This window comes from Lepidochelys kempii, chromosome 15 (genome assembly GCF_965140265.1).
Source record: "Lepidochelys kempii isolate rLepKem1 chromosome 15, rLepKem1.hap2, whole genome shotgun sequence".
NCBI lineage: Eukaryota > Metazoa > Chordata > Testudines > Cheloniidae > Lepidochelys > Lepidochelys kempii.
Genome location: NC_133270.1, coordinates 21,455,987 through 21,469,738, shown reverse-complemented (window position 1 = coordinate 21,469,738; position 13,752 = coordinate 21,455,987). Strand labels below are relative to the sequence as shown.

Genomic DNA, 13,752 nt, shown 5'->3' with positions numbered 1-13,752 from the left:
AGCCCCACTGATCAGCACCTCATCCTCCCTCCCCATCAGCTGTTTCATGGGGTACAGGAGGATCTGGGGGGGAGGGACAAGGAGTGAGGGCATGGCAGGCTCAGGGGAGGGGTCGGGAAGAGATGGAGTGGGGGCAGAGCCTGTGGCAGAACCAGGGGTTGAGCAGTGAGCAGCCCCCAGCACATTGCAAAGTTGGCGCCTGTAGCTCCAGTCCCAGAGTTGGTGCCTATACAAGGAGCCGCATATTAACTTCTGAAGAGCTGCATGTGGCTCCGGAGCCACAAGTTGGCCACCCTGTCTCCCAACAGTGGGGCTCTCCAGAGACTCTACTTGACATAGAAAGGAAGGCTTATCTGTAACTAGCAGTCTCAAATTACTTTAATTCTGCAGATCTATAATTTAAAATTCTCTTTCCTGCTTCTCAGGGAGTCGTTAGCTATTTTGAATATCTAAAATAACTGAGGGAGACTGGGCCGTGGTCCCTTTATGTAGCCTCACATTCAATTTGGATCTATAAAAGGAACCGTAAGTTTGACCCAAGGCACATATCTGCTCCAGGTGTCTGTGGAGACAATGTACATGTATGGTACTCAAATTCAAGTTAGTGTGATTATTCACATTTTTGCCTGTTGACTGTATAAGACATACTTGCCAAAATTAATTGTTCAAGTTTCTAAAGTGATTTAAATTGTAATAGGTTACTTTGATGCTTTTCTTGATTTTTCTCTAAACAGGTGGTTCTCTCGCTGTGTCTTCCAAGAGCGTGGACAAGAACTTGTGGATGGACTCAAGGTCTGCTTGCAAGGTAAAGTTTTCTTCCTTTAACAGAAAAGGCCTATGGGTGGCAGTTGTTCCTTCTCAGAACAGGATTCTGTGTTCCATTGAGTAAAACATCAAATTACACTTGAGTAAAAATAGATTGGACGTTTATATATTATCACTGACAATTATCAGATAGTTTATGTAGCTTCTCCTAATTTGCATGGTTCTAACTGATACCTTAATTGCTATATGCAGTGTTGTTGTTACCATGTTGATCCCAGGATATTAGAGAGAGAAGGTGGGTGAGGTAATATCTTTTATTGGGCCAACTTCTGTAGATATAGGAGAGATGGGGGGGAGAGAGAGAGAGAGGAGGAGGGAGGAAAAAAAAAAGAACGAACAAACGCTCCTTTTCAGAGAAGACAGTCCAATAAAAGCCGTTCCCTTGTCACTGTAATTGTCAACGGGGACGTAAGCTATATCTGAACTACGAGCAGCACAGTGGCACAACTGTGGCATTGCAGCTATGCTGCTGTAATACTTGATACAGCAATAAAGGGGTTTTTCTGTTGTAGTAAATCCACCCCCTTGAGAGGCAATAGTTAGGATGATGGAAGAATTGTCCCATCAGCCTAGCGATGTGTACACTGGAGCTTAGATCAACTTACTTACGTTTCTCAGGGGAGTAGATTTTTCAGGGCTTCACAATTTATTGCCATTCATTGAGTAATACAGATCCATTTTGAATTTTAACTTCTGAAAGACATTCCCATTATAGTTGCATAACTTTAATTTGCTTTTCTTAAAGCTGCTTTAAGAGCCTGGTTCAGCGGCAATAACCATATGCCTTCTCGCATTATCGTGTATCGTGATGGTGTAGGAGATGGTCAGCTAAAAACCTTGGTTAACTATGAAGTACCCCAGTTTTTGGATTGCTTGAAATCTGTTGGTAAAGATTATAAGTAAGTCTCTTATGATGCATGCAGTGATGCAATGAAAGGCTTTAGTGATATAAAATGTGCACTGTCATGCTTCAGAAAAGCAATAAGGCTGCTAAAAGATTGAATACCTCTTCTTTACACTAGTGTGCACTTGTATCAGATAATTTAGTAACTGACGCAAACAGCTTCTTTCTTACTCACTCAGTTTTTATTATATTGGGTATTCTTTTACAAAGAGCATACCTCATGTTGGTGTGATGTAACTGGATAATTCCATAAGGATATCGTTACTCCTTTTGATGCTTGTGATGTTACGTCTTTGATGTACATATAAAATTATGATTTCTCCCTTTGAACTATCCGGTCACACTTCATCGTGACCACGTGTGAATTCTAGGTTAATCATGCTTCCCTCTTTTGGAAGGATTACCAGTTATCTAGTTATTTGCATTCTCATAGTCCTCCATCTTCAGTAGTTTGGGTAATAGCCTTAAATTAGCTCTAAAATCTGTCAGTGCTGGTACAATCGAGTATTGAAACTGTCACTGGAACAAAACAGCATGCTAAACGAAAATAGGCCAGTTGGGGTGATGGAAATGCTTATTTTTTCTCTATTTAGCATCTGGCAATATTTTTTCTGCATATATTTTTAGTGTATATAGTCTATAGATGTGTGCCATGAGTACACCTAAAATAAGGGAGAGGAAGAGAAGAAACCTTATATAGTATAAGAACTGTTGTAGGGAAAACTTCTACTCTTATGGTCCCAGGTGTTTGCAGCTATGCAAGCGCAAAAGTTAATTTGGTACCATGGTAATGAATTATGCTGAAATACCTGAATAGAAGCAATATATTAAGTGAAGGCTTAAAATACTAAAACCTGCATATTCTAGTTTATTTAGAAGTCTGGTTTCTAATGGATCAGTAAAGATGTAGTTTCCAAAATTTATTTTAAAGAACTTTAATGGGAAAGTTCTCTAAATTGAAGTTTCAAAAATTGCTCTTATGTTGCTCATATAATCTTTTCTAGCCCAAGACTTACAGTAATAGTGGTGAAGAAACGAGTGAATACTAGGTTCTTTGCACAGGCTGGTGGAAGACTTCAGAATCCACCCCCTGGTACAGTTATTGATGTAGAGGTTACCCGACCGGAATGGTAAGTAATGCTTTTAGGGAGATAATAGCTCTTTGATGGTAGGAATCAGTTGTTTGGCTTGCATCCTGCTACCAAAAATGGAATCTGATGCTCACTCAAAAGAAATGAGTAGGCCAAATTGGATGTACTGTTAACATGACTATAAAAATGGCATTGCTAGCTGGCAAACTTATGTAAATAATCTTTCTTACTTCCTCACTCTGTAAGTTCTTGTTGTCCACCACTGAAAAACCAACCTGGAATATGTGTACTTCCTGGCTGTTGCCTTTTCTTCCAGTAATAACCAAATTCTGAATGTAGAATATTTGTGTTGGTGGTGTATGAGCCATAAAATAATCCTGCTCACTCTCCCAATATCTCAATTAATTCTTCACTGCTAACAGTAATGAATTTTAAGTAAAACATTCTGAGTATATACAGTGAGCAAAACTGAGTAATAATGAGAGATACAACATTTCTGAAAACTTAGAAGACAAGTTAAAAACAGTTTCCTTCCACCCCCTCCCTGTTTTTATTGGGGGGACAAATTATGGGAAAAATCAAAATATCTGCAATAATTACTTATCAAAACTAAACTTTCATTCTTTTAAGAATGAGAAATATATTATGTACAGTTTAGCTGGCACATAGAAAGTACTACTATGTATATTTATAAAAGCATAAATTTTCACATGATGCAGAAATTGGAGTATTCTGAAGCAGACAAGAAGCTAAGAGGAGTCAGAGATTGTGTTGTACAAAGGCCCTGCCACTACGTTGTAGGAGCAATATGTGTGACAGATTCCCAGATTGCACTCTTGGACAAAATACCTTCATAGGTTCTGTTCTCTAACGTTAGAAAGTACTTTTCTAGTTATCTAGTTCAAGATGTGTTGCTTGTTTAATAATCCAGTCAAATATTGTTAACAATGCTAGGCATCACTAACATTACTACCTTTGAACCTTGGATCGAAGAAGTTTGCAGCAACATTCTTTCTATCTACCAGTTAAGTCCTTCACTTGTACTTCTTCCTGACTTGTGAGTGGAGAGGCACTTAAAATCAACTGGTTTTGAGCAACTGTCTTAGCTGCAAGTTGAGGAATGTCTGACACAAGTGCTTTGTCTGATTCAGATACTGTGATTGCAGAAACGATTGGCTGTAGTCTTCAGAGAGTTCTGCAGGTGAACCCAGAAATTATCCTCAAGTACAGTGTGTTGTACATTTTAACTACTTTAAAATCTTCTGTTATCACTGTTCCTTGAAGAGCCCTTTTTTGTTTTAATAAACTTTCAGGTGACATCTCTATAGTTCCCCATCTTGTTTTGCTAGAAGTTTTACCATTTTATTCTTACCATGCTTTCCTTACTTTGTCTTAAAGACTGTATCTACAATATGCATAGTTTTCACATACTTTAGAACTTTTTTGCTGATTCATGGATCTTTTTGAGTGTTCCACTTCATGAAATCACCTCCTACTCCAGTATTATATGGCTATTTGTGATGTCCCATGCTGCTTTCATATTGTTGGCATAGTCAGTCAACAAATAAATACTTTCCCACTTCCAATTTTCTCTAGTACTTCACATATTTCACTACTAATATACTCTGCAGCATGTCTGTTTTCATGCTCCTGTAATCCCTCCGCCAAAAAACAAAATAAAACTGGTTGAGATGTTCTCAAAAAGTTTGATTCCTTCCTCCAGTTTATTTGTCCACCCATAAGTAAGTACTACCAGGCAGTGCTCCACTTATATTTTGTTCTTGTACAATTTGTATTCTGCAGTCAGAATATGACTGTGTAAGAGGCTTGCTCAAAGAACATTTGCTGGGTAACAGGCATGATTGCTTTAATAGTTTAAATGCTGCCTGCCAATAACTGTTTTCAATTACTGATAATGGAGTACCAGAAGCATATATCGCTCATGCCAGAGCTTGGTCAAATTTTTATTTATTATCAGGTTTCATCTTATCTATAAATTAAGTCATTATTGGGAGTCTTTTGGATATAGTTGATTGAGATGTTTTCCTGACGATTGATTGAGTTGAACTTGTACAACACTTTCAGACGGTGATGTTGCAGAAGCAGGAGTACTTCTGGATTTGAGAACATTTTGTTGCAAGTACAACCGCTCTGTGTTCCCTTCCTCACGCTCTTCTTGATGTTCATTTCCACTCATGATGGATTCTTTTAATGTCTGCAGGACATTTCATACATACAGAGATGTTTTTGGTCATCCTGGTAATATTTGGAAATGCACAGTTCCATTGGCAATGTTTACAAAATACAGATTGTCTTTTGTTTGATTAACTTGGTGTGGAAAAGATTCCTTCTGTATGTTAGAAGACTGTCACACTATTTTTGCTGAGGGAGGAGAGGAAAAAAAAAAACTCCTCCTTACCAGTTGCAGTTGGTTCCTGCAGTGGATCTGGGGGACTCGGAGGAGGATCTACCCCTGCTCTCAAGATTCTCCTCCAATGCCCTGCAGGTGCACACCTCTTGCTATCTGCCCGGCAGGCAGCAGACTGTTTATTTCCCTGCAGGACTGATGTCTCGGGCATGAGTGGGCTGCTCACCAGGGCCAGTCAGGAGCAGCTTTAGGGTATCAGCTGCTTCCATTTCCAGAACAGAGGTTGGCAGGAAGCAATCCACACGAAAGGGCCCTGTACTCTCTCCTGCTATCTAGTAAAAAGGGCAGTGCACACCAATGACTGGGGGCTCCAATATGCCCCAGGGCTTATATCAGTGTATATATGGTCCTGCTAGTATATAGGAGTTGTAATTGCCTAATACTATAGGATTTGAAATAAAGTAATTTCATTTGAAATACTTATTAGGGGGAGTTTTTTCTGAAAGTTTCCTTTTTTTCCTGACCCTCACATCTTTAGTAATAACTAGCAATTGTAGAGAGCTTTTCATTCCTAGACTTCCAAGAGCATGTGTATAGAAGAGGAATCTGAAGTATAAAAGAAATGAATTATCTAGTGTCACACAGGAAGTCAGTTGCAGAGCTGGAAATAAGCAGCTAGTTTCCTGACTCCAGCATGTTGGGATGATGGTATGAGAAATAACAATTTTTGCACAGGCCTAGTCTACACTAAAATGTTAGGTCAACTCAGTTGCGTCACTCAGTGGGATAGACCTAACCTCTGGTGTAGATAGTTCTAGGTCAACAGAAAAATTCTTCTGTCAACCTAGCTACCACCTCTTGGGGAGGTGAATTACACTACTCTGACAGGAGAGTCCCTCCCATCAGGGTAGATGGTGTCTACACTGAAGCTCTGTTACTACATTTCAGGTGTAGACAAACCCATAGGAATTTTGGAACATAACTGTACTTAAAAGGTTGTTACAAAACCTAATGTTAAATCTTGGACTGCATGTAAATTTGCAGGAAAACATACAGATTCCGTTGGAGTGTGTAGCTTGTATTCATTAAGGAGCAGTGGTCTACCACCAACAAAATAATTGGATAGGAGGATAGAGGTTGGAGGGAATGGGAGAAGAGAAGGGTAATTTAAGGATTCTAACAAAGATGAGGACTTTTTATTTTATTTTATTTTTAAATTGCCAGTGTGTTTGTTGGTATCTTATACCCATATTACACAGAAAACTATGTTAAAAGAACATAAGTAAGGTTGCAAAGTCAAGCACTCAAAAATTAAGAAAGGACAGAATTAAGATTTCCTGTGTAACCTTAACTCAGCCCCCTTGTGCATGTGTTATGGTACCATCCTTAATTATATATTTTTTCCACGAGACCGCTGCTTCTTTTATGTACACTTAATGAACAGCTGTTTAATGTCTTGTCTTGTTTTCCTCTTACTGTTCAGTGGGCGGTCCCATGCCTTATTTATTGAACACTCTTCTGAAGGCAGAATTATTCATTCTCTCATGGGTTTTTCTGTGCGAAATGCTTACCAACGTTAATTTATTTTCACACATCCCCGGTGAGATATGTGGATATCATTATCATTATCCCCTTTTTACAGACTGGGAACTGGGGCACAGAAAGATTAAGGTCAAAAGTATCCACTGACTGGGTGCCCAATTTGAGACACCTAGAATATGATTTTTTTCAGAGTACTTAGCATTATATAGCACTTTATATGTTCCAGGTACAGCTCTGCCTGACATTAATGGCACCTGATGGTTCCAACATACAGAGAATTCCTACTCTGAGGAGGTGAAAGAAGTATTATATAGTAGAAAACCAACGACATGTCACATTTACATTTAAAAGTGGAAAAGACTTCACATCTGGTGTACTTCAAAACAAATAACCCATCTTCCCTCCCATTAATACTAAATTACATCCAACACCTCAAAGAGATGGGACTGTATCTCAAGCTTGCTAAAGGTGCACTTTGTGGCCAAAACTGTCTTCCACCAACAGAGAGATATTCAGGATTTGCACACCCGTCAACGAAGAGGTTCCTCAAAGGTATGAGTAACCTCCTACCCACAAATCAGCCATCCCCCATCAACATGGGACCTTAATTTAGTCCTCAGGAGCCTAACCTTTTGAATCCATGGCTGCATGCTCCCTTGTGCATCTGTTCATGAAGACAGCTTTCCTAGTAGCCATCACCTTGGTGTGAGGAATAAGAGAAATAGTGGCTCTAATGGCACACCCTCCCTTCACTATTTTCTTTAAGGACAAAGTCTCACTGAGACCACAACCAAGGTTCCTCCCTGAAGTAGCCTTATCTTTCCATATGAACCAGTTTATTCACCTTCCAACCATCGTCCCAAAGTCTGGGTTGTTGCGGTGAGGCAATACTAGATATGCTGGATGTCAGGAGAGCCTTGGCATTCTACTTGGACAGGACAAAGGAATTTAGGAAATCCTCTAAGCTGTTCTTCTCCATTGCAGACCGCGCCAATGATTCTGCAATATCAGCTCAAAGTCTCTCAAACTGCATTAACCAGTGCTATGGTGCCTATAATCTGCAGCCTCCATCTGGTATACAAACACACTCCATACGCTTGCTGACAACAGAGTAATGGTGAGGCTCAGGAATCTTGGATTCATTCCAGGCTCTGGAGAAGAGGTCTAGCAGTCTTACTCCTTGTGCTCGGTCCTGTCCCTCACATGCTTGACTCCTGGTCTGTTCCTGTCAGAACTGTATCTCCTTACCCCCTGCTCCTTATTCCGGTCTCCTTGTATGGCCAGTCTTAATCTCCCCCCTAGATTCACAGTCTCCCTTCCTGGTCTCCAAGTCTATCTCCTTACCCAGCCAGTCCCAGTTCCCACTCCAGCCCCTTGCCTGAGCGGTTTCCCTTTCCTCAACCTGTACTCATGTTTTCCTCCAGTTCCCCTCTCCCTGTGCTCCCTAGGCTCCTTGTCTCAGTCTGCTCCTTTCACCAGACCATCTGTTACCTGTCTGCGTTTGAACTGGGTAGCTTCCTCCTCAATGTTGCCAGGGTCCAGCGTGGTGGAATTGAGACCAGAGGCAAGACAGTCTCCCTGCTCTAAGTTCTAATGTCTGGACTCAGACCCTGTAGAGGCTGCAGCCACTCAGAGTAGCACTTGTCAGGAAAGTCCTGCTTAGCCCTAAGCTTGAATGTGCCCAGGGTGAACAGACTCTCTTCTGAGGTTTTAGCTGTTAAACTCTGTCTCTATTCAGCAAGTGCAAACTGCAATTTTTCAGACTCAGGTTGTCCAATTTTGAGTGGATTCTCACATGGATGGCAAAAAGCATATCCTGGTACAGAGGCCATCGCCTATCAGATTTCAAGTCCCAGCTCCAGAGCTTGGAGTTGCTATAGCAGTTGAAAGAAAATATCTACAGAATTTAATATGGTCAAAACCAATATATTTGTCCCTAACCTCATTATTGGAAGCAGCTGAACCATTTTGGCTGACATTTATAAAACTTCAGCTTGAATGGTTGAAGTTTGACAAAGTTATAAGCACCTTCAGGTACAAGGCCCTCTTTTCAGTTATCAGGCAATAGACTGTTAACTTAATAGACTGTTAACTTAATAGACTGTTAACTTAATAGACTGTTAACTTAATAGACTGTTAACTGCAGAGCCTATAATGTATACAAAACTTGCTGCCTCTTTCTCACTTGCTTGTTGTGCTTACCATGCTGTAGTTCTACAAATGCAAATAGATTTTTTTTAAAAATGTCTGGTAAATTGATTTAAAGGCAAACTTTATATTTTGTGTGAAGGGCTTGGATTTGCGTACAATTCCTGGTTTGTATTTTTTCTTCAATTTACAGGTATGATTTTTTTATTGTGAGTCAGGCTGTGAGAAGTGGTAGTGTTTCACCAACCCACTACAATGTAATCTATGACAACAGTGCATTGAAACCGGATCATATGCAACGTTTAACTTACAAGCTCTGCCACATGTACTATAACTGGCCAGTAAGTATCTGCTTCTGCAATGCATAAGTGCAAAACAAAAAAAGATGCTTTTTTCCTGTCCAGGAGTGATATTCTGAGTATATCATGTTAAATAGCCCTTATTTTGGTTTCAGAGTAACAGCCGTGTTAGTCTGTATTCGCAAAAAGAAAAGGAGGACTTGTGGCACCTTAGAGACTAACCAATTTATTAGAGCATAAGCTTTCGTGAGCTACAGCTCACTTCCTCAGATGCATATCGTGGAAACTGCAGCAGGCTTTATATATACACAGAGAATATGAAACAATACCTATTCCCACCCCACTGTCCTGCTGGTAATAGCTTATCTAAAGTGATTTCCGGCACAAATCCAGGTTTTCTCACCCTCCACCCCCCCCCACAAATTCACTCTCCTGCTGGTGATAGCCCATCCAAAGTGACAACTCTTTACACAATGTGCATGACAATCAGGCTGGGCTATTTCCTGCACAAATCCAGGTTCTCACATCCCCCCCCACCCCCATACACACACAAACTCACTCTCCTGCTGGTAATAGCTCATCCAAACTGACCACTCTTCAAGTTAAAATCCAAGTTAAACCAGAACATCTGGGGGGGGCGGGGGTAGGAAAAAACAAGAGGAAACAGGCTACCTTGCATAATGACTTAGCCACTCCAAGTCTCTATTTAAGCCTAAATTAATAGTATCCAATTTGCAAATGAATTCCAATTCAGCAGTTTCTCGCTGGAGTCTGGATTTGAAGTTTTTTTGTTTTAAGATGGCGACCTTCATGTCTGTGATCGCGTGACCAGAGAGATTGAAGTGTTCTCCGACTGGTTTATGAATGTTATAATTCTTGACATCTGATTTGTGTCCATTCATTCTTTTACGTAGAGACTGTCCAGTTTGACCAATGTACATGGCAGAGGGGCATTGCTGGCACATGATGGCATATATCACATTGGTGGATGTGCCTTATTTTGGTGTTAAGGCTGCAAATCTTTGGGAGAGGGGAAACCATGAATAAAAAACTGCATACTTAATATGCATAGGAGTTTTTGCTTCCAGAGCAATGACCTGGTTATTATTTGGCCTTGAGCTTAAAGAGCTCATGCACCCATAAAGATTTAAAGTGATTTAAGCTGCCTTGCTCAGCTGCTGTCTCTAGCCTAAACATTCTAGTCCTTACAGTCTGTACATGATCCCATAGTCTCTCACTGGAAAACTGTTTATCTCTGCTCCAGATAATTTAAATACTACTGGATTATTTTTACTAATCTGTACAATGTCAGACATTTTTGGGGTGCTGGGAAGGGACAGTAGTGGTCTCGTCTCCTCCTGGGATTGCCTTAGGACCTCTTTCCCCATATTTGGCTGGCTGGTTGGTCTTGGTGGGATAAGGACTCTGGCTCACTTCTGAGAACTTATTAGAGCTGTAGGCATAGTATTCATAAATACTACACTGGAACTTCCATGACATGTTCAGATACCAGTGCAGGACTTACAAAATCAGACCTTTGTCTCCAGAAGTGTGCACCCGTTTCCTTTTTCTTAGTGTGAGCTTTGAAACACAATGGGAAACTAAGTGAAAGAAAAACGTAATTCATTCAAGGTTGTACAGTTAAAACCAAGCTTGGGAACTGCAGAAATTAAGGTTCATATTATAGTGCAAACTCAGCCATAGTAGTTTTCTTTTGTTAACTTGCACTTTACATGTATCGGTTTATAATGGAAAAGTGACTCAGGGTTCTGCTCCATGGTTTCAGAGACCTGATGGGGTTTTGCTTCCTATCTTAAACTCCCAAGCTTTTTTCAAATCCTTCATTTTAGACATATTGCCCCTAAGTGGATCTACCTTCTCTGTTCCATAGTGTGAACTCTTAATGAAAAGCTTCACATCATCTTTTTTCAGTGAAAATAGCATTTAGTTCCCATACTGCCAGCTTTTTGTTAGCTAGGGAAATCTCCAAAACAGATCCTGAGTCCGACCCCGATAGAGAAGGATGTCCAACACTAAGGGTTTTTGGCTACCATACTTTTTTCTGTTGGCTGAAGCTGTGCACTACACTAACTCGATAACAGATGGGCAAGACTCATCTCTGCCAGTGAAGTTCCACTTTACACCATGGTATTTCCACAACCTGGGCTGAGAAAGCTGAGGCCTTCACAGTAGAAATCTGTAAGTCACTTACATGAACCTTGCATCACTCTTCAGTTATCTGCTACCAGGTTGATATGGATAGCACACACAAACTTAGCTCTTAAAGCTGCTTATTCAATAAAATTGCCATCTCTTATGGGTCTGCTCACTGCCTTCGTTCTCTGGAAACTTGTACAGGATGGGCGATGGAATGGCAAGGGGAAATTACATTCTGGTAATTCAGCTTGTTGAAGCTTGTCCCCCTTTTGTATTAGGAGGAGGAGTTGATTTTAAAGCAAACAAGGGCTGGTGGATGGGGTCTTAAGCAGAGTGGGAGGAGGGACTCAACCAATTGAATCTACTGATGAGTAATTTTTTCTTCCAACTGTAACCACCTTTTATGTAATTTAAAATATACAGACTGTACAATAATCTAGGAACATGTATGTATGCAATTTCTGACTTGAACTGTACAACCTCAATATTGAATTAATGTGACTTGCATTTATGAAATGTGTGTGGCAGGCAATCTGAAACAAGCACTTCTGTGTGGATTTTTTACATATGGAAAATGTATATAACTATGTGTACACAATTTTATATGTAGTATACAATATATTTGACACCAAGGGAAAAACAAATGTCATAAATACAAACTTTGAATTTCAAATTTTTATTAGTGGTTAGCTTTTACTGAATGTGTTTGTTAAATGGCTTTCTTCTTCTGTAGGGTGTCATCAGAGTGCCTGCTCCTTGCCAGTACGCCCATAAACTGGCTTTTCTTGTGGGTCAGAGCATTCACAGAGAACCAAATTTGTCACTCTCAGACCGTTTATACTACCTTTGAGCTACAGAAGTGGATACAGTGAAGTTTGTGGGACTTTCTATGGTACCTGTTTTTCTTTCTTTCTTACTGAAGTTGTAGTTTTCTACAAACCTTTTTTTGGTGCAAAAATACTAAATGTGCATGGGGAAAATGCATAACTTTGCACAAGGGTAGTGGTGTCTTCATTGTAGACAAAACTAAAATAATAGCATAAAAAGGCAATTCTGAGTAAGTTCAACTACCTTTTAAATTGACAAAGCAAAGTTAATATCTTCATACAGCCTACATGCTGATTTAAAAGTATTTTCCGTGTGTGTGTTGGGTTTTTTGGGGGGGGAAGGGGGAGGAGACTACAGACATCACAGTTGCTCTTGTGGGAATCTGTGCTTATGTGTACTTTATGATTTGAATACACTAAACATAAGTTGCACTAAGCTAAAGCAGACTTCTTTGGTTCCTGTACTAATTGTTGACTTAGTAAAGCTAGATATGGCTATCAACTATATTGAAAAAAGGCAAGCTGTTGACCCTTAAATTTTGCTTACCAGCTGTATCCTAAAAAAGTATAGGCATTCTGCCCAGTGTTCTTAGTTATCAAGGCTCATTTTTGTGATGTTTCTTCCAGTCACTGTAAGCATGATGAAATGTCACTGTACTTGTCATTCTGATTTGCCTCTTGCATATGCTAATAAAGTTAAAATATTAAAAACTGGCTGGTGCTAGTTTCTTGCCAGTCTTAGCAACTGGAAAACGTAGGCTTAACCAGTTACACCAAATCTTCAAACAGAGGTGCTCCCATGGACAATGAAAATAAAGTCATTTTATTGGTTAGTCAGACAATATAAATTAGAAATGAAAAATACATATTTGAAATGGACTGGATGACCTGAAAGAGCAGGACTGGTTCTCACTTGTTGGCCCAGTCTACTTTGAAGTCTCATTGATGGGGCTTCCACCAGTTCCCTTGAGGAATTGGTGGAACAGATAAAGTCAGTGTTTTCTATCTGCAAAGAGACAAAATATCCATGAAGATGTAGACAGGGCCCTCAAATGTTCTGTGATATTTAGCCCAATTATCCCTTTCTTAATTTCATCTCTCTACTTCCGATTACTCCTTTATGTGATGCAAAATAACTTCTGCAGCAGTTTCACTTTTTCGTGCTCATTGACTAGCACTTGGTGTTGTAATATTTGGGTTGCTGTGCTAATATAATACGGACATATGAAAACTAAGACTTTTTCAAGTATTTCCATAACTAGTTTAAAATTTAAACTAAGTTGTGTAAATTCTGACGTGAAGTACTGTAGCTTAGAACCACAAGTATCATCCATTTGTTATTCTTTCAGGTACTTCCTGTGTACTTTTTATATAAAAAGCATCACCAAGCAAAATCATAGTAGCTTACTTATGTGGATGTCTTTTGGATTAGTTAAGACTGTTTTATTAGAAAGGTACATTTGTTTAAATATAAGCTCATTGTAGTAATTAGAACCAACTTGAAAGTTCTTCCTTTCTCTTGATAAATTTCAATAAAGTTTTGTTTAAAATATTGCATTTGTTTGCTCATATTACTTTTATATACAAATAT

The 13,752-nt window shown here is 39.6% G+C and overlaps 1 protein-coding gene across 2 annotated transcripts in view; it reads left to right on the top strand.

Moving 5' to 3' along the window:
* Positions 1 to 12,209, top strand: part of PIWIL1 (piwi like RNA-mediated gene silencing 1) — a 46,730-nt gene extending 34,521 nt beyond the window's left edge. For both annotated transcript variants that reach the window (XM_073312371.1, XM_073312372.1), the window contains 5 exons: positions 735 to 805; positions 1,571 to 1,724; positions 2,734 to 2,859; positions 9,072 to 9,219; positions 12,068 to 12,209. In XM_073312371.1, coding sequence (XP_073168472.1) covers positions 735 to 805; positions 1,571 to 1,724; positions 2,734 to 2,859; positions 9,072 to 9,219; positions 12,068 to 12,184 — 616 coding nt within the window. In that variant the 3' untranslated portion in view covers positions 12,185 to 12,209. The remainder of the gene's footprint in view (positions 1 to 734; positions 806 to 1,570; positions 1,725 to 2,733; positions 2,860 to 9,071; positions 9,220 to 12,067) is intronic.
* Positions 12,210 to 13,752: the final 1,543 nt, after the last annotated feature.